Here is a 24,297-nt window from a genome sequence, read left to right as displayed (position 1 = left end):
TCATACATCTCTATTAATTTGGAGTGTTTTGTAATGAAACCATTCACACACATCAAATAACAAACAGCTGTTGTATCATCTCTGCCTTCACATGCAGTACAGTCTCAGACTGGAGGCTCTCTGATGCTTTACTGAGTCTTCTATTACATAACCAGTGAGCCGCCTGCATGAATCAATTATTCATCTCCATGTCATAACACCGAAGATGCTTTGATTGTGACAGACAGTCAGACAAGGAAGGCAGCACAGTAAATGGCAAAGACAAAAAAAAAACACTCTCCAATCTCCTCTGAGTCTGTGGCTGCATCACGCGACTGCTGAGGGAGAGAACCTTTAAAAATAAAACACTAAGTTCCTCTAAGACTGGGTTTAAAAACAGCAAGAGTGCTCAATATAAAAAAACAGCCCACAGCAGTTATGGAAGGAGGAATCAACATGCGCCTATTGCACAGAAACGATCGTGTGTCCAGGGCAGGCGGCAGAGGCAAGATTTATTTCCCATGTCTTATTTCTAATAACCCTCATCAAAGGAGGCCATGTTGACTGAATAGTAGTTGGTTCAAAGGTTAAACAGTACTACATCTCTATTTATCTGTCAGAATAATCATCCCTGCACATCTGTTCTCGACAACTTATCTGATGACCCAAAGTCAGAGAAAGAATGAAACAATGAGCTGTAAAGGTTCAAAGACTTGTTTTAAAGATGGCCATGTCTTTCTGTCTGCACTCAATGAAGAACATAGTAAAATCCAGGGTTAAAAATCACCATATGCTTCATTCTAAAACTGTGTCCTTCACTTTTTTATGTACATTTTCTGTTAACATCTCAGCTCTGCAAAACACCATCTGGGTCCCAGTGATGGTATGGCAGCTGTTAATCCCCCCTGTCACTGGAGCTGAGATTAAAACCACCTGCTTATTCTGGTGTCTTTCAAACAGTACGACCTGCACACTTTAATCTCTTTATGTACATTTTATCTAAAAAAAACAGACAGATTTATCTATAGCAGATCCTCATCTGACAAACAGGAAGTCACCTATTCAGCCTCTCATATTAAAACATTTTCAGGGTTTCAAAGCCAAAAATACACTCTAAATATTTATTTTAACTTGTAAATATGATGAGCTGCAGTGCAGATTTTAGTGATGATGGCCAAAAAGGGATGTAAATAAGTCATCAATACAATATCAATAAATACTGTACATACATAAAAACAATGACAATGAAAACTTTTGGACCTTGTTTATTTACTTACTCGTCCACGCCCAACATGGTGTCGTTGGATCCCAAACTGAACTACTGATACTATTTTCTTCTCATATGCTAATACAGCATGGAAGTTGTAGTAATGCCACTTTGTACCACAAAGGCAGGAGGCTGCTGCTTCTCTGTTTTCTCTGAGAGGACGTTCAGCCACCTCCAGACTTCCACATTCAGCTTGATGTTTTCTCTGTGTATTTCACCATAGTTGCAGGATTGCTGCTCTGTGTGGTAAGTTCTGTGTCGCTCCATCACTGGTGGGGAAGTGGATTGACTCCACCGGAGATGATTCTGCTTTGTAAGGACGCTACAGCACCACTTCCTCTATACAAAATCTGCCTCTTTGAGTCAGTAAACACAACTATAAGTGCTCCTCATAGTGAAAGTAGCTATTAATAATGCAGATGTCCTTTATATTAACGTGACATTTCACGTGACATGACATCATTAACTGTTAATTAACTGCCCCATGGCACTTTAATGGTGTTGATTATGTGATTATTGAAGTTGTCACGCTGACACACGCCTGTTCTCAAACTCATAACATAGTTCCAGAGTTGCATTATGAAAAATAAATGCACATAATAAAATAAATAATCATGAGGGCCAGCAATGTTTTTTTTCCAGGCACATTATCATCAGTACAGAGATTGTGTATTAATATTTATAGTCTGCTTCACACTATTACATTTGCATGGCAGTCTGGTTACTAAAAATGGATATAGGACATTTCCTCTGGATTTACAAAGCAGCAGTAAAGCTTGATCTCATTACTGTGATTATGTTTACACACACAGTGTTTAAAACCATCCCTGTGGCTCATTCTCAGAGGTTATTGCAGGTTGCTCAGCTTCTAATCTCAGAAATAAATTACTCAGGATACAAATTTAGTGTATGAATATCTTATTAGTTATTAAACATTACACAAGCTGTTTGTTTTTTAGCCAAACATTTATACTCTGCATCTTTTTTTCTTATAGTACAGTATGTCAGGCTGAATACTAGTGAAAGATATTGTTTCCGTATGTGTGGGGGAGATAAAACAGAATAAGCACAGAGAGAGAGAGAGAAAGAGGGAGAGAGAGAGAGATCAAAGACTATAGCCGAGCCAGACTCTGTATCAAAAATGAGGTTGGAAAGCTCTCCCTCCTCTCTCCATCCGGTTCTCCCCTGATCATCGACCCTGAGGAGAATAAACTCAATCCATGTTAAATTATAGATTAAGGCCCAGCTCTGGCTATGACTTGGCAGCTGGCGGCTGCATGCGCGTGGAGCTGAGTTTTACACACTGCTTCTGCCTCTACTGTTGCCTCACCTCGCCGCCTTATTAAAACCAACATCAAACACTCTCCACAGATGAATAACAGGATTTAAAAGAGACTGTATGAATATGTTAAGATTTCCTCCACAATGTGCTCTGAGAGGGGCTGTGTTTTGTTGGATGACTTCACCTTTAGCATGACTTTTAGGGCCACAAGGGTTTTCTTTCCACTTTGAATCTCACATTGCTCCATGATGACTTAGAAAATGCTAAATAACATTTTTATGGGTATTGTCTAATGAAGAGGATTCTGCTCTGCTGTTGCAATCACAGGACTGCACAGCATCAGAAAGGACCTTGGTAACAAACTAATATCCACATGCAAAGAAGAGGACGTTTGACAAAAACAGGTCAGATTTACATTATTATGTTTCTACATCTCTCCAACAAAGGATCATCACTAAAATGTCACCCAATGTGGACGTTGTGGTACCTATTCTGTGGCCTGTTATCAGCTGTTATTTCACCCAAACATCAATACTTTGTCTTGAAGGCCATTTTAACATCATCCCATGTTGTAACAGTTGTTATGGATCATGCATTATAAGTCACTAGAACAAGTCTTCTGTGTTTGTGAGGAGGCAGGAGCCATTTACTTTGCTAACTAGGTTGAAGAGTCTAGGCAGACACACCAGCATACACTTATTTACATGACCACCAGGGGTCGCTGATGTAACCCAGGCTCAAGACATGACAACAACTTCTCAGCTAATAGAAGATGTGTTAAAAGATCCCTGCTAGGCCTGAGTAATGGGAATAGTGGGGCTAGATAGTATCCACATACCATGAGCAGGTGATGCTAGATATTGGTTGTTAATGATGGATTTTCTTGCCTTATGTGTGAGAGTGTAAACTTTACTCTTTTTAGAAACTTTTACTGTATCAACAAACTAAATGTAATAACAAACAATCACTTTCCATGCCACAGCATTTTATTTACAAAACCAATTGCCAGGTACAGAATTCACACGTCAAACCTTTCCCTTGAATCTGGAATGAAAGACTTGCCCTGTAGTCTTCGAGAATGTATTTTTAGGGGATAACTATAAATATAGAGCCCGGTGTATGAAAAATAATGAATGTATAATTTTGGTACAGTCTGTGATCGAAAATAGAAATCTGACAGTAGTGCTGTAACAGTAGTCTTACATTTTCTTTCATGCAAAGCAAATCTCATAGGGCAGTCAAAGGCTTTGAGATAATATCCAGTGTCAACATCAAACACGATACATGCAGTTTCCACACACACAGCATGCATTAACAAATATACACACTCTGCTGCAGGATAACATCCTGTTATGTTTGCATACCATATATGTATATATATATATATATATATATATATATATATATATATATATATATATATATATATATATACATATATATATATATATATATATATGTATGTATGCTGTGTGCAGGTCAAAAAATTGAACATTGAACAGTAAAACTAGCCTAAAATTGCTTAGCCAATGCTTACACAGGGTTGCCTCACAGAGTGAGAGTTGCCTAGCAACAATTAAGAGTTGAACACATGTAAAATGACAATGAGCTGCACACACAGACACAAATGTTGGTGTGTTTTCTTCACTCTAAACTGCACCATTCCATTTACTAAGCCAGTGCTTTAACACAGAATCTCTCACACAGTAAGTTATTTAAATGTATGGACGTATATTACTGATACTATAAATGCATGCAATTCACAAAAGCTTAGTTAGACTACAAATACTCAAAACAATGCAGCCATGCAGCCAAATGAGGTAAGACTATCAGCAGGTAACATTCAGGAACAAGGTCATGGTCCAGTCTACATTCATCATAACGATTCACGTGACACGTCACAGTGATTCCTGTTGGTTTGTTAAAGGCATTCCTATGGGCTTATAGTTTTGTTCCCGATAAAAACATTACAGTAATAAGTGGCTCTCTTTGGTTTCAATGATCTGTTGCTCTCACTCATCTCCGTGATGAAAAGCTTTCAAATAGAATGGGGGGAATTGCCCTTTAAACGGAACAATGGGAATGCATCCCACTCCTGAGTTTAACACAGCGATGCAGATGAAAACTGCATCTCATTCACCCAGACAGTGCAGGGTAGTGCATGTGTTAAAAAAACCGCAGGACATTTGAGTCCCATGTGTGCCATTTAGTAAATACACCTACTAAGTGTGCTGTTGCTTCTTTGCTGCAGGTGTTGTGTTTCCACCTGATGCTGCTGCTTTACCATCACAGGACTCTGTGTTTACTCTGCACTTAAGATCCTGGCTGCTCTTAGATTTTGGGCCAAACTTAATGTTTTCAGATGGCTTCACAGTCTCTGTTGACTTAGTTTCTGCATCTTGAGTGGGCTCAATTTTCTGACTCGGATTCGGCACTGAGGCTCTGCGTGTCTGCTGATATGATAAGCAGAGGTCCTGCCACTTTTTCCGATTGGCGTCCATCTCATCCACCATTGGCTGTACCTTTCTGTTGAGCTTCAGCAGTGCCTGGGAATTTAGACATAAGTATATAATAAATAATGATTTAATTATATAAACACATAAAGGGATATCTACTGTACCTGATAAAGGGGTTTGCAGATCCCATCAATCCACTCCAGCTGTAAGGCAGGTAGTTCATCTTTGCGATTGCGGTCAAAAATGGCCTGACACAAACATCAGTTATTCGTGTTCAGAAATGTTCTTGGTAATTATTTGACAAGACCAGGTAATATGTGTATTACAGCAGTGAGATGTAGCGTTTTTACTTACTGCTGGGGTTAACTTTAGCTCAGACCTCTCCCTGTCACCTTGTTCAAAAAATTCACTTGTCACCAGCTCTGCAACCTGAAACATTAGTGGAAACAACTCATTTACAAAGATATTCAAACATGCAACAGTTTGATATAAAAATAGGCTCCAAGCTAAACACAAGGCTCTACAAATCAACTTATAAATCACAGAAGATACTGTGTTCTAATAAAAGTACACTGCTCAGAAATGTGAAATCAATTTGTCCAGATTGAAACTGAACAGTGGAAATGAGAGGCCCCTGTAAAGGAGAGGTTCTGCAGGTGCTGACCACAGACCATTTCTCTGCTCTCATCCTTTCTGCCTGATGTTTTGATCACTTTTGCATTTTGTCAGTGCTCTCACCCCTAGAGGTAGCATGAGGCAGTGTCTACAACCCACACAAGCTGCTCAGGTAGTGCAGCTCATCCAGGATGGCACATCAATGAGAGCTGTGGCAATGTCCAGAGCATGGAGGAGATACCAGGAGACAGGCCAGTACACCAGGAGACGTGGAGGGGGCCGTAGGAGGGCAACAACCCAGCAGCAGGACCGCTACCTCCTCCTTTGTGCAAGGAGGAGCAGGAGGAGCACTGCCAGAGCCCTGCAACATGACCTCCAGCAGGACACTAAGGTGATTGGCATTTGCCAGAGGACACTATAATCCACCAATCAAGCACATCGGGAACATCATGTCTCCTTCCATCCACCAACGCCATGTTGCACCACAGACTGTCCAAGAGATGACTGATGCTTTAATCCAGGTCTGGGAGGAGATCCCTCAGGAGAACATCCACCGCCTTGAGGAATTTCCACTCAAGTTGGATCAGCCTGTAATGTGATTTTCCACTTTCATTTTGAGTATGGTTCCAAATCCAGACCTCCATGGAATAATAATTTTCATTTACATCGATCATTTTAATGTTACTCTGTTCTCAATGTATTCCACTATGTAATGAATGAAGATTTTCAACTGGAATATTTGATTCATTGAGATCTAGGAGGTGTTATTTTAGTGTTCACTTTATTTTTTGAGCAGTGTACTTAATTAAAGGTTATTTAGAAAGCTTTAGGGGGTTATTTTTTATTGGCCTATTCACAGAGACTCAGGAAATACATTTGTCTATCTTATAATAAACTCTAGCTTCTTTTGCTCTCATTTTGGCAACTGAACGGTTTGAAGAAAAATACAGTTTTCTATCCACTTTATCATCTTAATACTGCGTAGGGCCACAAGGAGGCCAGTCCCAGCATGCACTGTGGAGAAACTGCATGACAGGGACTCATACCTGCTTAGATATTTTCCAAGGACGAGTGACAGCACCCAGATCACATGCAGTCATCAGCATAGACCTGTCAATGACATCCAAACTCAGTTTTTTTCTCCTAATGGTTACATTTAATTTTTCTCAATACAAATGTAGAAACCTGAGAACTTCTCTGTGTCCTTCATCTGTCCAGCTGAATTCTCCAGAGAGAACATACTCAAAAAACTTGGTTCTGCGTCTTAACATTCAAAGAGACAGTCAAGGATATAAAATGAGGCAATTGAAGCTTGGCACTTTGTGATAAAAATAAATGTAAATTAATCTAATTAATTGCAAGACTGTATTCAGAGAGCTATGTCAGTTTCACTTTTTACTAATCACAAACTACTTCTTCTCTAAGGCACTGAAAAGAACACTTACTCAAAGTGCAAAGTAAGGTCTGTGGAGAGAATGGCCTGCTTCAATAGTTGCATCATGTTGCTGTACTCTTTAGAGGAGAGGTTTGCAAAGATATTGTGACCCTGCGGAAGAAAATACAATAGTATGCAGTAGCTGCACACACAAAAGACGGCAAGGCTGAGTAATAGTAGCTATAATGTCTCCTTAAATCTGGAGCATTGATAAAGTCATCGATCACTGTCACACAAAGCTCTCATTAGCGATGTTAATTAGCAATGTGTAAGGACTTTCCCTGTTGCCTGTTAAAAGAAATCGATTGTGAAAACGATTGCTGATGATCAACCTGATCCACACCTGAGACAAAGCAGCCTCTTATTTCACTATTGGTCACTAGTGCTGCCCACAAGCACAGAGGCTTTCTAATAGACCAGTGGTCTGAGTGCATTGTTGAAGCGTTATAAACGGGAATGAGCTGTTATATGATGATGTTACTGTTTATTGGCCTCTTGTGGCATTTTTATTGTACATGTGGTTTCCTGTTGAGCTGATATAATTGGCCATTGTTAGTTTAAAGCTATGCCATGATGCATTGATCTATGATAGGATGGAGAAAAATCTGCAGTGTCTGTTTCAGCTGTTTGGCCCTTTTATCTTTGTAAGAATATACATTTTACAGAACTTTTTAACACCCATTAGTAGTATTGGACATATCCTTCACAGAACCTGAGAATTACATTACTGATGAAATCATATAAAATCATTGGCCTGACCTCACTTTGCAGAATCATGACTGCATGGTTGAAGTGATGATGCTCCAGGGTGGCTGATGTCCCATAGAGCAGAGCCAAAGCAGAACCAGTCCTGCAGGAAAAATAGAGCTAGATAGAGTTATGGGTACCAGCAACACACACCTCATTCCTCATAACTATAAAAGGCCTCTGTTCCATACTTGGCTTGAAATGCATTGTTAGTTCCTCTGTGGTCCAAGTCATGGCACAAACAGCCGACCATCAGAGCCAGTATCTCTGCCTCTGAAAGGACATCCTGGAAACTGGCTGTCTACAAAAATGAAAGACATTCTTACTAATCCAATTACTGTTTCACAAGTCTGAGTTGACTTGATTAGGCTTGAAACTCACTGTGATCATCACGAACATGCACTGTGACACATTGAAAGCATGCCTCCAGTTATGGTAGGCCACTGTTCGATAGTTCTTCCGCACAGTCAGAAGCCAGCGACACAAAACCTGAGGAAATACAGGTAGAACATTAACATACACATAGTGCACAATATGGGCCGATAAACAAGCATATTAAAAGACATATAGACATATAAACTTCTTCACAACTATTTCACAATGACATGACGTCTGAGGTTTTTCTGAAGGTATTACAGGTAGGTAAACATTATCCTGTTGTTGCCACCCTGTAGCTTCTGAATCCTCCAAAACAGTCATGGTCATGGTGCATGTACCAATAGCTGAATCCCTCATCTTCCTATATGACCAAACTTATCAATAACCCCTCACATACAATGACCTCACCTCGTAGTCGATCTTAAAGTTTTGGACAACACCTAGTTCCAGAAACATCCTGAGTGATGCGGTGATCATGGCGTCATTGTCCAAAGAGAAGTCGTTGAAGTGAAACTCATCGATGCCTAACTCACTGCTCAGGGGGATCTTGGCAGCCTTAGGGGGAGAGGACAGAGCTGTCAGTCACACAGTACCAGCAATGGGAGGCAGGATGGCAAACAGCTTCCAGATTTCACGCTCCTTCACTACAGTAGTTACATGCATGTATGCAGATTACCTTCAGTCTGTCAACTTCTACCTTGGAGCAGGTAGCATGGTAGGACAACATCTGCAAAGCAGAAATCATGCAGATAAGAGCTAAAGTGAATATGAAGACCATAAGATCATCATTCTGAGACACTCACTGGTATAGAGGATGATCAATAGTATCCAAGATTTTCAACATATTCTATTATTTTTTTACATAATCAGGATCAAAAGAAGCCACATCTCTACTTTTTGTGTCTAGTAATATAGTAAAAATATCTATCAAGTAATTAAAGAAAGAGCTGAAATTGTGTGACAGAAATTTAGCAGCTTTAATGAGAGGTGAGCAGACTGGCACAAGTATTTATCATGAATTATTGAAAGCAGCTGAAATATTTATGTTGGAGAAGCAGCACCATGTTTTCTGAGGATAGCTCAGGTTAGACACTGGGCAGTGGAGCACAACACAGACAGAGACACTAATGAATGTCAAGAGTCTCTGTTAAGATTAGCATTAATCAGTGACACCACATTTTTTTATTTATTAATTTAACATGTACGCAGACTGGACCAACATTGTTTTTCTTGAACAAGATGGAAACTATTCACAGATGAGTCCATGAAAATGTATTCCATTTTAAAACCACGTGTCTACCATACAATCCTTTATTTGCCTAGGGTTGTGAAATAAAACCACTTAATGAGGTAAACATTAAAGAGAAAATAGAGGTAAAGGGGTCAAAAGTTGTACATATATGGATATGTATGAAAGTCTTGTCACGGAGGGGTAGTTAAAAAAGAAAACAAGAAAAACTGCTTTTATTAAAGTTCTTACATCCAGTGCTACAGATTGTTTGGCCCAGGTCTTCTTAACTTGGTTGTACATCATTGTGTTGTTAATTCCAAGCCCACAGAATATCACAAATGCCTGCACAAAAAGAAGCCACAGAAAAAGCATGTCAAAAGAGACTTTAGCTTATCAAATGTAATAATGTGAACAAACAAGGATTTGCTAGTTCAACTGTCATTAGAATTATAAGCAGTTCACCTCGAACAGTCTCTGGTCTGCATCATTAAAGGTCTTCCTGTCGAGGCGGTTCAGAATTTGTGCAACCCCTACAGAAAACACACATAAATCACTGACTATAGAGGTGAACATTGGTTTCCAGTAATTGATTATTTCTGGTCAACCTACCAATAATTTGATGAGTTCGGTTCCATATAGGGACACATAGCACTGATCTGATGTGAAAGCCTGAGGCCTGATCTGCCTATAAAGAGAGAACACAGAGCCAGGCAGTTTGACTCTATGAGAGTTTTGCAATGGTTGGCCAACATTCTTTTTGACTGGCATACTAGTTCTAACTCTGGGTCCATACCTCAGCATCAAAGCGTGGGTCCTGACACACATCACTGATATTAACAGGTAGTCCTGTGGAAGCCACCAGCTCAGCAATGCTGTTATTGATCAGCCAGTCGGAACAGGACAACTTCTCCATGCTGATGTGGCCGGTAACACAAAGAGAAATCAATAGTCATGTCTGCATTTTAACAATAGCACACAGTAAAACACTAAATGTATTATTTTACCAATTCTGTTCTAGCATCTACAATAAATCATTATCAGTGTAATTGTCTCACCTGATGTCACGGTCCATGTTGCACAAGGGAGACATAAGCTCAAATGTCTTGGAGAATTTCACAACCTATGGGAATGTTAATACTGTCACAGCCAGTTGCAATTTGATTTAGGGATAGGAGGGATTTTTGCACAGAACTTTACATAACTTTGGACAAATTCATGATTAAAAAGTAGAAGGGTCTCACAGGTGAGTCGATGTCCTCTAAAAGAAGCACAGAGCAGCGTTCACACTGCAGTAGGGTCAGCGCTCGCTGCATGATTTTCCGGACAATCTTCTCCAGGTCTGTCTGCTCCTCAAACAGGTCATTGACAACTTCGAGCAAAGCCTGAGGCAACGAGACCACACACTGTGATAAGTTCAAAGTATAAGAAGTAGACAGATGAATCGTGTTATGTGCCAAAGCAATTAAAAACCCTTTCTTTTTCATTAAACTACTGACAAAAAATAACTTTGTATTATAGTATGTTAGTTATTGCATCAACTGTATTTTTACAAAAGCTAAAAGAACAAAGCATCTTCAGTAAAGGCACAGTCTCCAGCTCCTCACCCGACTCCTTTCATACTCCTTACGAGACTCTGAAAACAGCTTAGCATTGGAAATCGATATTCCACAGAATGGTAGATACATCTGCAGCACCTGAGTAAAGGAACAAAGAAAAAAGTGGTGAAAAGCAGCATAATCTACAATTGTTAGTTATTTGTATGCTAAACAAAGGGGCCTGTAGAGAAACAGAGAGTGTGTGGTAAGGTGGGTAGGGAAAGTCAAGATGCAGTCAGCCGCTTCTCAGCACAAATTTCTTTCCAATAAATGCCTCCTAATGAAGTATTGATTTAGAGAAAGGGATTTAGTAAGACATCAAGGGCCCTAAAACGTCTAAATAAGCTGACAGATGAAGGCGCCTTTTTTTTCTATTTTCAGTCTTTGTTACTAAAAGGCTTCTGAAGTTCTCCACAAGCTATATTTGGTGTTTTGTTTTAGATTTACATAAAGAGAAAACCCTAAAAATGCCTAAATCATTTTATTCTTTGAGGCTTAAGTGAGAGAACATGCAGTATGTGTCCAGAATAAATGCAGTTCCACAATTTCATTGTGCCACCTTGTGGACAAACTGTTGCTTCTCAGTGGACTTGGACTCCTGCAGTTATAAGTGGTGATCTTTACAAATACAAATATAAGGATATTAGTTTTTCTCCCCAGTTTTCTTCATTCAAACTGAGCCCTAGGAGCACTTTTCTTACTCAAGTTACTGCAGAGGTTGCACATTATGCTGTAGTATTTGCTCATCAGCAAACTGGGAGAGTGAAATTGTATTCATAAGCTGTGGAACCGTAAATGAAGCTATAACACATGCACATTCAAGCAAACCCATTTCAAAATGGATAGCTCAGGGAGCAGCTGAAAGTGTGTTAACTCCAAATGTGTTAAGTGTGTGAATATATTGCACGCTCAGACATATTTAATGGTCCACAATTAAGTAAAAGGGTTGACCTCTTCTCTTCATTTTTTTCTGGTGTTTTGCTTCCAAGGGAACACTTTGCCCCTCTCCACAGCCATTAAGAAGATTCTGAGCAATTCTGAGGAATCATTGTTAGTGTGTAGTACTCATAGAGGGGCCGCACAGTGCTGCAATCCAACAATTTTAAAACACCCTTAATGGCATAAATGACAGTTATACTGCGATTATACTTGAACTGTAAGTGTTTTTTTCCCACACCATAGCACCATAGCTCACCTTCTCATCGTCCTCAGTAAATGGGGTGCCTATTGGATTCTTGTTAATTGCTTGTACAACGCCTATGACTTCTCCATCACTGTTGCAGATGGCCATACAGAGGATGGATTGCGTCTTGTAGCCTGTTAACTTGTCTATCTCATCACTGAAGCGGTGGTCCTGCGAATGTGAACACATATTATACATTATATACTCGCACAGACTCAAATGGGCTGCACCACAGTGTAACACTATTATGGCAGAACATTTGACCTCGTAGGCCTTAATGACATCATAGCAACATTAAGTTTTACGTGCAATAAAGCGTTCTCAGCGCAGTTGTTAGGTTTGATCCGTGGTCATTTTTCGCTGCTTTGTAAGGTGCAATTGTTTTTTACTACAGACGGAAAAACTATACTGTCCCTCACTGGCACATATATATATACTATTGCGCTAATAGACCGCAGGGGGATCTGCCTCATCATGCTGCCTTATAGCTTCCCGTGCCGCCCAGGGCCATGATATAATGATGTGGTGCGCAACTGGTTGTGAAAATGACGAGAACTGGCTTGTGGAAATACTTTGCTGTCTTTTCGTTTAGACCACTATGGAGAAAGAGTTTTTTTTCCCCTGACATAATTGAGCTAATTACCCAGAATCTTGAGTGGCCCGACATGCGCAAAAGTTTGAGCTCTGTGGGGTGGGACACTGAACACCATCCTCTAACAACTGAGGAAACAGCTGATGTGCTTTCCTAGTATGTCTGCAAAACTTGCATGAAGGAATTTGGTCATATACAAACACAATACAAACCACCTTTGGAACATGAGCTTTTTTGTCACATCTGAAGTTAATATCTTTACCTCATATGCGTTTGAGATGTTTACAGTCTCCCCATGCTCTGCCACATATCCAATGATACCTTTACCCCACGGTACTTGCACTTCATTGGAGTTCAGAGTGCTGGATGATGGTCTGACTGTGGTGCCTGAGTGCACATCAAAGAACTTGGACACCAGTGTCCTCTTGTGAGCGGGTCCTTCAACGAGGAAAAGCGAACACCTGTCTGCATCCACAAGGATGCACACGTTGATGAGTATCTTATAACTCAGGTTTGTCAGGTCCAAATCGTTTGAGATGTCCTTTACTAACTCCAAGAAAAACTCCCTCTCGTTGGTCTCCTTGAGTCTGTATTTGTAGTCTATGGCGCTGGATGCGTACTGGGGCACGTTGACTCTGGATTCCAGCAGTGCGCTCAGGATATGCGCGGTGGTCGGAGGCAGGGAGCTGGCTTTGCGCAGGAGCGCCCGCCGCCTCATGCTGGACTGGGACTCGTGTTCGCTAAGGCTCACATGTTCGTCGTATGTCCGGTGCGCGGTGGTGGCTTTAGACCGGGCGAAGTTCCGTCGCAGCTCCATGTGGGACGATCTGCGCCGGAGCCCGTCGGCGCTGTTCGGCCAGAACGGGTCCATGGCAGCGCCCCGCTTCTCCTCCGCTGTGGATGCTTTGGACGGCTGATGCTCCTTCAACCACCTGCTAACTTGATCACATTTCGCTTTCCGAACGAGATACTCCTCGAACAGATCCGGGTGGCAGTCCAAGAACGCCTCTATGTCTGAGAAGTCATATGCTGTCATGGTGTGGAGGCTGCTGCTGTGAGGACCAACTGAGACACATGAACAAGAGTTGGACGAGAAGATAGTGAGGTGAGGCGGCTACAGCGAAGATTCTCAGACAAGTGATGTCCTCACAACATTCATTCACTCACTGCCACTGTGAGCCAGTGCGTGGTACACTCTCCCCTGAAATACGGAGTGCAGAAGTGGCCAAATGGATTCACTTTATTTGTGATGACGCCTGAGCGAGGAGCTACAGCTGTCAGTCAGAGACTGAGCTGTGTCTCTAGGGGGTTCTGGGAGTACTGTGGCGGTGTAGGAAAACACATCCGTATATATATATGCTCCCAAGAAAATAGAAAAAAAAACTGCAGGGCATGCTCTTATTCTCTCACATAGACACTGCACAGGGTGCCTATTAAAAAGCTTCATTTACTGTTAAAGCACAGTACTATTATTAAGCTTGCTTGAAGAGGACAGTCAGCATATAAACATCTCATAACATAATTATTAGTATTAGATAGATACTGTGTACTTTTGAAGATACACAAGCAGCACTGACGAACTTGCCTTATGAACAGCTCTGCACAGCTTGCTTGCTGCTGACATTATGTGACTGAACAGATGTACAGGGGGAAAAAAGTGAAAACACTCAAAGAAAATGTGTTATTCTGTCACAATTTCTGCACAAAGCTGGCAAAAACAATCTTGTCATGGGTGTGATTTGCCTTAAAACATTTCTCACCTGAGTATTACCTTGGAGTCACACATGCTGACACCCACACAGTACTTCTAAGGTATTTTTTTTGAAACATGAAATTAATGCAAAATTCTCTAGAGCTGTGAGCTTTGAAGTATAAGTTCACAGGTTCATCTTTTATTCTTTCAGCTTACATGAAAGAAACATCATGAATGTCTCAGTAAACACGCTCGGGAAGCTAGCAGTCCACCAGGATGGCATAGATGATTTGCAACATGGGCAGCTGCCCATAGGCCCCTGACCATCAGGGACATACAAGGATATATTTTGAATATGAAAGCTACAAAATAATACGTTAGTACAGTGGTGGCATCGTTTTTAACCACTCAGCAGATGACGCACAACATATCAGTGAGGTTCTAATTTATACCGTGGCTATGTGGTAAACACTGACACAGGAAATCTTGGGTTTTGTGAGTACTAGCTGAGTAAAGAGCCAATGTTCTATGTCTCTTCTGTAGAGGGAGGTGCATTAATTTCTCAGAGTGAGAGTATTGAGATATGAGGTAACTATAAAAGCAGCAGATCAAGTTGAATTCCTGCTGGTGTGTGAAATCCTGTAGGGGTTAACCATCAGCTTGCATCTGCACGATAACTTGATATTAGGGAAATCACTGCAGGCTGTGGCACATTTGTAATGCAGCAGCAGGAAATGTAATCCAGAGAGCGCCGGCTCTGCTGGGGCAGAGCTGGGTAATTGGTTACTGGACTTAGCCCAAGCTGCTTGATAGGAGTTGGGTGTTTTGTTAAGTCTTTGGGCAAGGTCTCTTGAGAATCCCAATTAAAAAGCAGAATGCAGAATATGGGTCTTGTGAGCTAACAAACAAGTCAAGGCTTACTGCTTGGAAAGCAGTCCGTGTCATGTCCAAGGAGAGGCAGCCGCATTGATTATGTGTGCTGATAGAAAACTGTTGCTCTGATGCAGTTTTCAGCTTTTAAGGAGGTGTACATTAATAGTGCTGACCTATTTAAAGGTCCCTAAATGCATTTTTAAAGCACTTCTTTACTTTCTGTAGTAAGACTTGACATAAACATACATATTTTTATTGAAGAGCAAATCATCAGAACCTTGTTTATCAGTAGAAAACTTAAGGTGCTGTGCTTGTGCTTAGCTTAGCAAAAAGACTCAAGAGAATTCCACACACGAAGATCACAGTGTTTAAATTTAAATTTCAAGAAATGAAAAAAAAATCTGTGTAAATAAAACAATCGCAACAGAAACAAAGGTCAATTTGTATAAAGTGGTTTCAGTGTTATTATTTTACTTTTAGATTAGATTTGAAGTATTTTAGGAATTAAGAATCTTTGTGCTGGTGAAGACTGCACATTGGTCAAACTCACTCCAATACAAGATATTGGCAAAAACCGATGCAGTTTTGGAAGGAAATAAATATCATGATATTGCGCAAGCTTATAAAACAATGCCATCGTGGATGTGTGCTGTATTCAAAATATTACTTTGTAACATTTACATTTTTAGGTTTCATTTGGTCAATTTTGCATCTTGTGACATTATCCTACTTCGAAAACAAACACATGCTGCTACACAGACAGACAGGTGTAGAGATGTTTACACAGGCATACAACATATGTGAAATAATCTTCATGATAATGCAAAGACAGTGTTGAGCAATTACAGAATACAAGTCCACTAAGTTTACGCAGATACATGAAACAAGCTTTAACGAGTGCAGCACTTTCACACAAAATCGCACTACTGTGGCAAACTTCTGCAAAAACAGATCAAATTAAAGCTGCAAGCAGCATTGCGGGCCCTCGCGCACTTTGCGACCCGCGGGGTCATCGCAGTCTTCTCTCCTATGCTCTCGTCTCATATACTCTCCTGTCCTATGCTCTCCTCCTCTCATTTCCACAAATATACAAAAAACACATGTTTACAACCAAACTTTCCTGCTACCAGTAGGTGGCGCTATGACCGTATCATCCTATTAGCATATATATCTGTTCAGACTGGGGTCCATAGCAGTACAGTAAGATTTTGTCAACATTGCATAAAGTATATGATTAGTACTGCATAAAACACAGCGAGTTCCTTTGTAATGGCGAATGGTCAACTTTGAGGCCACTCCCCCGCCACACGGTAATACTTTTGAAAGAGTTTTGGAATGCGTCTACTCCCTATGGTGTCCAAAGTTGACACAGTGAGTTTTAGCTCAATTGGATGAAGTATGTGAGGTTTGAAAAGTTTTGTAGCAGGGTCACAAATCGCCAAAAATTAACAGAAATTTCAAAATGGCGGACTTCCTGTTGGGTTTGGAGGGGGGGTCCAAGAGACTTTTTTGTGCGTTTTGGGGTCATACGCATGTGTGCAAATTTTCATGATCCTGTGTCAAACTGGCCAGCGGGGCTACGCGTTAGGGCAAAAAATACAGGGAGTTCCTTTGTAATGGCGAATGGTCAACTTTGAGTCCACGCCCCCACCACACCGTAATACTTTTGTAAGAGTTTTGGAATGCGTCTATTCTGTATCGTGTCCTGAGTGGACACAGTGATTTTCAGCTTGATTGGATGAAGTATGCGAGGCGTGAAAAGTTTTGCAGCAGGGTCACAAATCGCCAAAAATTAACAGAAATTTCAAAATGGCGGACTTCCTGTTGGGTTTGGAGGGGGGGTCCAAGAGACTTTTTTGTGCATCTTGGGGTGATACACATGTGTGCCAATTTTCGTGACCCTACTCAAAACAGGCCAGGGGGGCAGGCAGAAAAACCTATGAAAACACAACATTTTGTGTAGCCAGTAGGTGGCGCTCTGTCAAAGCCTCAATATTGTTGTATAGATGTGTTTAGGGTCAGACTCTGATCATACATGTGACATTTGGTACAGATCGGACAGAAAACGAAGAAGTTATAACGACTTCCTGTTTCCTCTGAAATGGTCAAACTTTGAGGCCACGCCCCGGCCACACAGTCAGACTTTTGTAAGAGTTTTGGAATGCGTCTATTCCCTATGGTGTCCTGAGTGGACACGGCGACTTTCAGCTCAATCCGATGAAGTATGCGAGGCGTGAAAAGTTTGGCAGCAGGGTCACACATCGCCAAAAATGGCCACAAACCTTCAAATGGCGGACTTCCTGTTGGGTTTGGAGGGGGGGGTCCAAGAGACTTTTTTGTGCGTCTTGATGTGATACATATGTGTGCCAATTTTCATTATCCTGTGTCAAACCGGCCAGAGGGGCTTCACGTTGGGGGCGCTATAGAGCCATTTTCCTATGTGCGTTTCAAAAGTCAGCAAATTTCAAAATTTTTCGGGCGAATGAATTTTTCTACCAAGTTTGGTGAGTTTTTGGGCATGTTAAGGCCCCCAAAAATGCGATCTAAGGGGGGGAAGGAAAAATAATAATCCTAAGGGTTTCAATAGGGCTCTTGCACCATTCGGTGCTCGGGCCCTAAATATTTCAAATAATTAAATACAGACATGAAACCAAAATCTTTTACAGCAACTTTATGGAAATTCTGCAGGTAGCCAAACGGCTCAGACGTGTCAAAGCCAACCATGGTCATCAAGTATTACCAAGAATTCCAAAAATACTAAGAAAAGTTCAGACACACCTTCCTTTAAAGTTCCACACTGGGGTACCACAAGTTCAGACACAGTCTGCCCAACGGATGTTACAAGAGTGTCCTCTGCTGAATGCTCAACACACGTTCTGCCATCATCAGCAGCATGGAAGTTAAAGAAGTGCCCACTAAACAAAATGACAACTGATGCTCTAAGAACATTGTAGGTAACAGCAAAGAGAAGCACCTGTTCAAGAAGACGTCTACTTGATATTCCCTAGAGTGAAATATCAATCAGCAGAAAAATCCTCTCCAAGACCTTCCCACCCAAAAGCAAAGCAAAAAATGAGGATAACCACCTGCTTTTAGAGTACTATGTGTGCTTGAATGCTGTCAGGTTGACATTGCTGGCATTCTTACTTTTGGCTGGAATGCATCACATTTTATTTTCCATTTATCTGTTTCTTTTCAAGCTTTGTCTTGTACAGGGTCTTAGGTGTTTGAAGTCTCTCAGCTTTCACACAAAAAACAGCTACTAATTTAACAAGTAGCAAAATCAGGTCACATCAGAAGACCATAATGCATTCATTACAAATAACTAACCAATATTACAGTAAATTTATTTGACATGGACCTTCACCCAGTGAAGTTCTTTTACTGACCATATTACACACAAATCCAAGCGTCTATCCCGATTCTGCATCTCAGCTTTCAATTACACAAAATAGAAGGTGCTCTATGCTTTTGAGTTAAAAATGTGAAAATTGAAGGGCAAAGAATCTTTACATAAAATGATTCCCTGTAGTGTGGTGTGGACTCACTTGGCTGATGTCCAAACATTGCTGGGACATTCCTCCAGAACACCTGCAACAGGTTGCATAGTATGGCATAGTTCACTGAGTGAACATACTATATCCTGCAGTGTGCAGAAAAGAGTAAAAAACATTAAAAATAATGTGACAGAACAGAAACAAACAAGAACCAACAGCAATCCTGAAATGCACTTGCCTTATGTCTTAATCTGCACAAAAGGCTCCAAGAACCCCTCTCTTAAAAGTTTGTCTTCCTGAAGATGATCATATGAGATCAAATGGGATAAGATGAATAGACAGAAGAGAACATTCTTTAGTTTTAATACTTTAGGCTGTCAGCTAAGCTGCTTGAGCTGGTGTTTTCTTGAGGACACACATTTATATTTGACTAGTGTGCATAACGCTAAAGTTAGTGACAACGTATTTAGAACCGACTGTCTTACATTCAAAAGAACTCAGATGGGGTTCTCTTTGGCCCAAGTCCTCCATCTGTCAGAAATAAAAGGATACAACCAAAGTTTTAGGGCCACATACATGTGGATTGTTCTCTGTGTCATTTAAAGGGACGTAACACTGCAAATAAAACTGGGGATGGCGATGTCCTTAATCCACATACAAACCCATCCACTGCTGAACGACTTCGGTAAACTGTAATGCTCCCAGTCTCGTTTAGCTTTAGGTAGCCGAGTGAAGCCGCCAACATTCTAATGGTGCCTCAGTGGTGCAAAACATCCTGAGACTGCCGGATTTCTGTTTTGTTTGCAGAAGCAGTACATATTTTGTGTCAAAGTTACTCAACAAAACGGTTCGAGACTAATGAAAACCTGGGCTCGCCTGCTTTTTTTCATCCAAATAATAACAACAACCAGCAGCATCAACGTCTCGTTTCTTCTTAGCCAACTATCTATGCTGATAGTAAATGCGTCAATTAACTGGCTTAATACACATATGGTGGAATAATATCGATTTTGTCGCTAGCGTCCTGACTTGGATATAATGGCCATAGATGCTATCTTCTCTACAAAGCAAATGTTCCACCACACACATGTTCAGGAAAAGCTCTAGCTAGCTAGTGGACCTAACGTCAGCTAACTTGTGGACAGCTGTCGATGTTTTACAGTGAAATTAACCATTTCGGTTTACGTTTACAATAACATTATATGGAATGTAAGGTTATATTATGCTGGTACAACGTTAGGTATTGTATATATACATATATACATAAAGTTTTTACAGTCTTACTGTTTTGTTGACATCCTGGAGGAGGGGTCGAAGGTCAGATAAACCCGTCCACTCTGTAAAAAATAGCGGATTGAATGTGGGAGGAGTCGGGGTTTGGGTTTCTCCCCAGCGTTTTGGTTGGGTTACTGTCTTTTATTCAATCTTTGACTAAATAACCAAAAACTTCATTACATACAGCTTGAACCTAGCAGTTGGATTATTCCAACAGGCCAACGTTTTTTACAGTGTAAACAGCACATGACCAGACAATGTGTGTTCACTATGTAAACATCTGCCAGGTGCCAGATTTTTGTGTTTTAATTGTCATTTAAGCATACAAACATGGATTAGAATATTTAAAATGCAAATATTTAGAAATTTTCCTGGTCACTTCCACTTTATTATCATTAGTTATTCAGACGTGGGTCTATCCATCTGTGGATGGAGAGCCCTCATCATCCTCTAAATCTAAGAAGAAGATGTTCTAAAAAAAAAATGAGCGCACACATTGTAAGAACAGGCTGCTGTGATAATGACCCTCTGCACTGTGACAAGTGACTGGTATTTTTTCACTAGGCACATAGGCTGGATCTCTCTCACTTATGTATGAATGAGACAATGAAATTGGACTCCCGTAACCAAACACCGATCGCACGCGGCTTGTATCCGGTATCAGCATGTGCCGGTCAGAGCCAGCTGGATTTTCATTGCCCCCTGCCACGCTTTTTTGGATGAGTTCATCAAGCTGTGAACGTGTATTATCAGATCCGCACTTGATGACTGGATGATGTGCAATCCTGAGCAGTGATTGCATGCAATGAAAACATGAAATATTAGCACTGATTTCTGTTTCCTATAACATGCATAAAAAAGGATTATTCACTGTTTACTAGTTGACATGTGCTGATCTTATAACATACTAATTATTTAACGATTGTCTGACGTAGTTTCTGTGTTTGACTAGTTTAGTCTTACAAAGGGCCTTTTAAGTTACACCTTTAGGTGCTTTGGGCTGGATTGGGTGTCAGTCACACTGATCCTATTGTTTATTGTAACACCAGCACTCTGGCTGTCCCAGGGATTTAAACTAGTACCTCACTGGTCACAGCCAAAGAGAGGGAGTCCTCTTCAGCCAGTGAGGGCTTTGACAGTTACTCTTTTGTCTGGACCAGGACGACAGTCTGCCTGTATCTGCAACAGGAGGACAACAGCAGCTTCTCTTTTCTACCACTGTCCAGGTGATTTTTTGTGTTTTACTGTATTTTATAGGGTTGATACCATAGATAGATCTATTTTTGACAGCATGTTTACATGTACACACATCTTAAACCCAATTGCTATATACTGTACTTGTGCCTATATATATTACTGACCATGCTGCAAGAGGTGGCTTGATTCTAAGTATGTCTTTCCTCTCCAGGGTTGTATCCTGTCTTTCCATTCTTTCATCATTAGTCTGTTGCTACATGGAGCCCAAGCCTTTACTATCCCACTGCACCCCACCTGATTTAAATGGGAATTATCCATGGGGTTATAATGGAACCATGGCCGAGTGAGTGTAAAGATGTTTTACATAGAGAGACTGAGAGAATAAATAATTTAATCATGTATGCTTGTATGTTGTTGTTTTACCTTCTCAGACATGTACCCAGTCAACAACCCTATAACAATACCAGCAGAAGGAAAAGCCATGTACGACTCAATGATCAACTGTGAGTTTACATATAAGCAGACTGAAATCCTTAAAGGATTTAAAAGCCTTTCTCTTTGTGTGATAATGTTTTGGGTTTTTTTCTTTTTGTCTTTCAGCATACCAAAACCAACTGACATAAATATTGCGTGAGTAGTTTTTCTTTTAGGACATAGCTCTTCATTTGTGTCTGCTTCAGAATCTTCATTTAATGTGCTGGTACCTTTTTCAGGGAGAAAATCAGGACGACTACTCTAAAAGAGCACCCCTATTCATCACACATCCCTCGGTTTGCCCTGTTCCCATCCTTCAGTTCTCCAGACGACCCTGAAACAGGAGTTAGAGCGGCTTCCCGGCCCTTTAGCAAACACTTTATCCCGAGCAGTGCACCAGATGTAACCATACTTAGCAAAACCATAGGTATAAGTGCAGACTCTGTGTCACATAAATGTGGTAATAAGGTCTCTAATGTGTCTTTGTTCATGCATAGGTGGTCCATACAGACACGAGGTCTTGGAGACACCAGTGAAACCCAAGAAGAAGACTGTGACATGGACAGGAGTAGAGGGATTATTGGATGTGAGTATAAATGTAAATTAAATTCCCTAAAACCATTAAACAGCTTTCAAATTTCTCCACCAGCACACAAAACCACTCAAGGGAGAAAAGCAGGTTTTCTACCCCACTCCTCCAAAGACAGTGCTGCCCAACCCCAAACTCAGAGAGTGGGATAAGTCACTGTCAGAGAGGACCAGTAACATGCTAAAGAACCTGGAGAGGACACACTGGCTCACCTCATACCAAATGCAGTACACAGGTAAGAGGCCAGCCATCGGTAAGCTTTTAAAACACATCAGTGTGGTCACATTTCAGACATCACGCTCAGAAATATCCAGACAAACTCCAAACACTGAAAGCAGATGGGATGGGATGATGTGATGACCCCTCAGATTTATTTTCTGTCTCTTTGCATCAAGTATTAACTAGCTCCTCCTCCAGCAGCAGTGGCATGCTGCACACACACACCGTCGCTTCACTATTATTTATCTGTGTCATATCTTATTATATTATTCACAGGGCCCAAATCAGAACTTCTACATTAATACAGTGCTTTCATACTTACTTGAGTCTCATTTTACAATCTGTATTTTACTTGTAGTGGAGTGTTTTTGCATTGTAAGTAGGTCATATAAGTTTTTATTTTGTGATTTTTTTTGATTATCAATGCATTGCTACTATCGATTGTTTTCAGGATCAGGGCCAGCCAATCCTTTGAAGATAGATGATTTCAGAGAAAAAATGAGTCGTCACCCTGCAATGAATTCACACACTGCACCACTGGTATCATGCTTTTGTAGTTATCGTCTTTACAGGATCATTTACAGTGTTAAATACTGATAATCCCTTATTCTGTACCTACAGCAAGAAAGGTCCTATCCTGTGTTTGTCCCATCTGAACCAAAACAGGGGCGTAGAAGACGACAGAGGAACAGCTGCAGTCCCACTGCTGATGAACTCCTTAATACAGGTACACATCTAAGCAGTGGTTCAGCTACTATACACCAACCACAAGAAATCACAGCTACACATAATGAGACACCAGATCCAGACCAAACAGGTTGCAGTGAAGCAGCGTATGCCCCTATCTCCACAGCCAAGCTGTCTCAGGAGACGTTACACAAACAACAGAGCCAAAGCTCAGGGGGTGATGGCAGAGGGAGAGAAAAGTGCAGAGTCCAGTTTAATGAAAGTCTCATGAAAGGATATGAGTTACAGGGCAGCCAAGAGGCTAACGTTGCCCTTATGTCAAATTCAGAGCAACCCATGGACCTGTGCAACCGCCCACATTCCCAGGGAGGGATAGAAGTCAACAGAGAGAGAGGGCTCTCTGTAAAGAATGAACCACGTGGCAGAGAGGAGCATTTTAAAGCGGGCAGAAGTCTACCTAACTGTTATCAGCCAGCTATAACCACAGGCCAGACAAGTGTAAAACCACATGCTGAGTTCTTAACACGAGCACCAGAACAGGAGGGGCTGGCAGAGGGCAGAGAGCTGCTGCTCACTAATCCCTGCATCCTACCACGGCCTCCTGTCCTGCCAGGCATTCAGAGTGTTGACAGAGTCAGTGCACCTCTCAGCCTCCAGGACCTTCAAGATTCCTTCAGTAAGACAGAGGCACATCACAGCTTCAACAGCTCCATCACACGTGCTGCTGTGGACCTGAGGGACAACACGGTCAGTGGGAAAAAACACAACTTCTATGGAATCAACTGCTGCTACATCCATGGATGAATGACAGACTGTTGTTATATGTTCTGTGAATACACACATCTGATTTGCAGTGTTCATCAGTGCTCAGAATATGTAAAAGTCAAATAAAAGCAACAACTTTCAAGGTTCAGTTATGTGACTGCTTGTACGGCGCACATGGAAGAAATATTCAGCAGCACTAAATCACTAATGCTGCACTGATGAATACTTCAGTCTTTATCTTTGTTATGTTACAGAGGAAAAAAAATAC

At 41.0% G+C, this 24,297-nt stretch overlaps 2 protein-coding genes across 2 annotated transcripts; one reads left to right on the top strand and one right to left on the bottom strand.

The window, feature by feature from the left end:
- Positions 1–4,750: 4,750 nt before the first annotated feature.
- On the bottom strand, positions 4,751–13,796 carry pde11al (phosphodiesterase 11a, like). Its single transcript, XM_028425267.1, has 20 exons — positions 13,023–13,796; positions 12,181–12,339; positions 10,995–11,084; positions 10,632–10,772; positions 10,446–10,510; positions 10,184–10,304; positions 10,000–10,075; positions 9,853–9,920; positions 9,640–9,732; positions 8,836–8,886; positions 8,568–8,714; positions 8,163–8,270; positions 7,973–8,082; positions 7,794–7,884; positions 7,045–7,145; positions 6,785–6,862; positions 6,646–6,709; positions 5,339–5,413; positions 5,149–5,232; positions 4,751–5,074 (listed from the first exon to the last, which is right to left on the bottom strand). Exons 1-20 carry the CDS (start codon positions 13,794–13,796, stop codon positions 4,751–4,753), a joined length of 2,820 nt encoding a protein of 939 aa, XP_028281068.1.
- Positions 13,797–21,630: 7,834 nt separating this feature from the next.
- Positions 21,631–24,068, top strand: spmip4 (sperm microtubule inner protein 4). Its single transcript, XM_028425266.1, has 8 exons — positions 21,631–21,638; positions 21,727–21,798; positions 21,896–21,925; positions 22,009–22,196; positions 22,267–22,355; positions 22,419–22,593; positions 23,029–23,117; positions 23,199–24,068. Exons 1-8 carry the CDS (start codon positions 21,631–21,633, stop codon positions 24,066–24,068), a joined length of 1,521 nt encoding a protein of 506 aa, XP_028281067.1.
- Positions 24,069–24,297: the final 229 nt, after the last annotated feature.

This window comes from Parambassis ranga, chromosome 16, assembly GCF_900634625.1.
Source record: "Parambassis ranga chromosome 16, fParRan2.1, whole genome shotgun sequence".
NCBI lineage: Eukaryota > Metazoa > Chordata > Actinopteri > Ambassidae > Parambassis > Parambassis ranga.
Note: the sequence above shows the minus strand (reverse complement) of the source record. Positions and strands in the feature narration are given on the sequence as shown.

What these genes read in the sequence shown, in the direction of transcription:
- spmip4 (XM_028425266.1), top strand. An exon ending in GTACGACTCAATGATCAACT is followed by an intron (nt 21,799 to 21,895) that starts GTGAGTTTACAT and finishes TTTGTCTTTCAG; the next exon opens with CATACCAAAACCAACTGACA. An exon ending in CATACTTAGCAAAACCATAG is followed by an intron (nt 22,197 to 22,266) that starts GTATAAGTGCAG and finishes GTTCATGCATAG; the next exon opens with GTGGTCCATACAGACACGAG.
- pde11al (XM_028425267.1), bottom strand. Translation starts at nt 13,796, where the DNA reads ATGACAGCATATGACTTCTCAGACATAGAGGCGTTCTTGGACTGCCAC. An exon ending in AGGAGTATGAAAGGAGTCGG is followed by an intron (nt 10,773 to 10,994) that starts GTGAGGAGCTGG and finishes TCGTTGCCTCAG; the next exon opens with GCTTTGCTCGAAGTTGTCAA. An exon ending in CCGAACTCATCAAATTATTG is followed by an intron (nt 9,921 to 9,999) that starts GTAGGTTGACCA and finishes TGTTTTCTGTAG; the next exon opens with GGGTTGCACAAATTCTGAAC.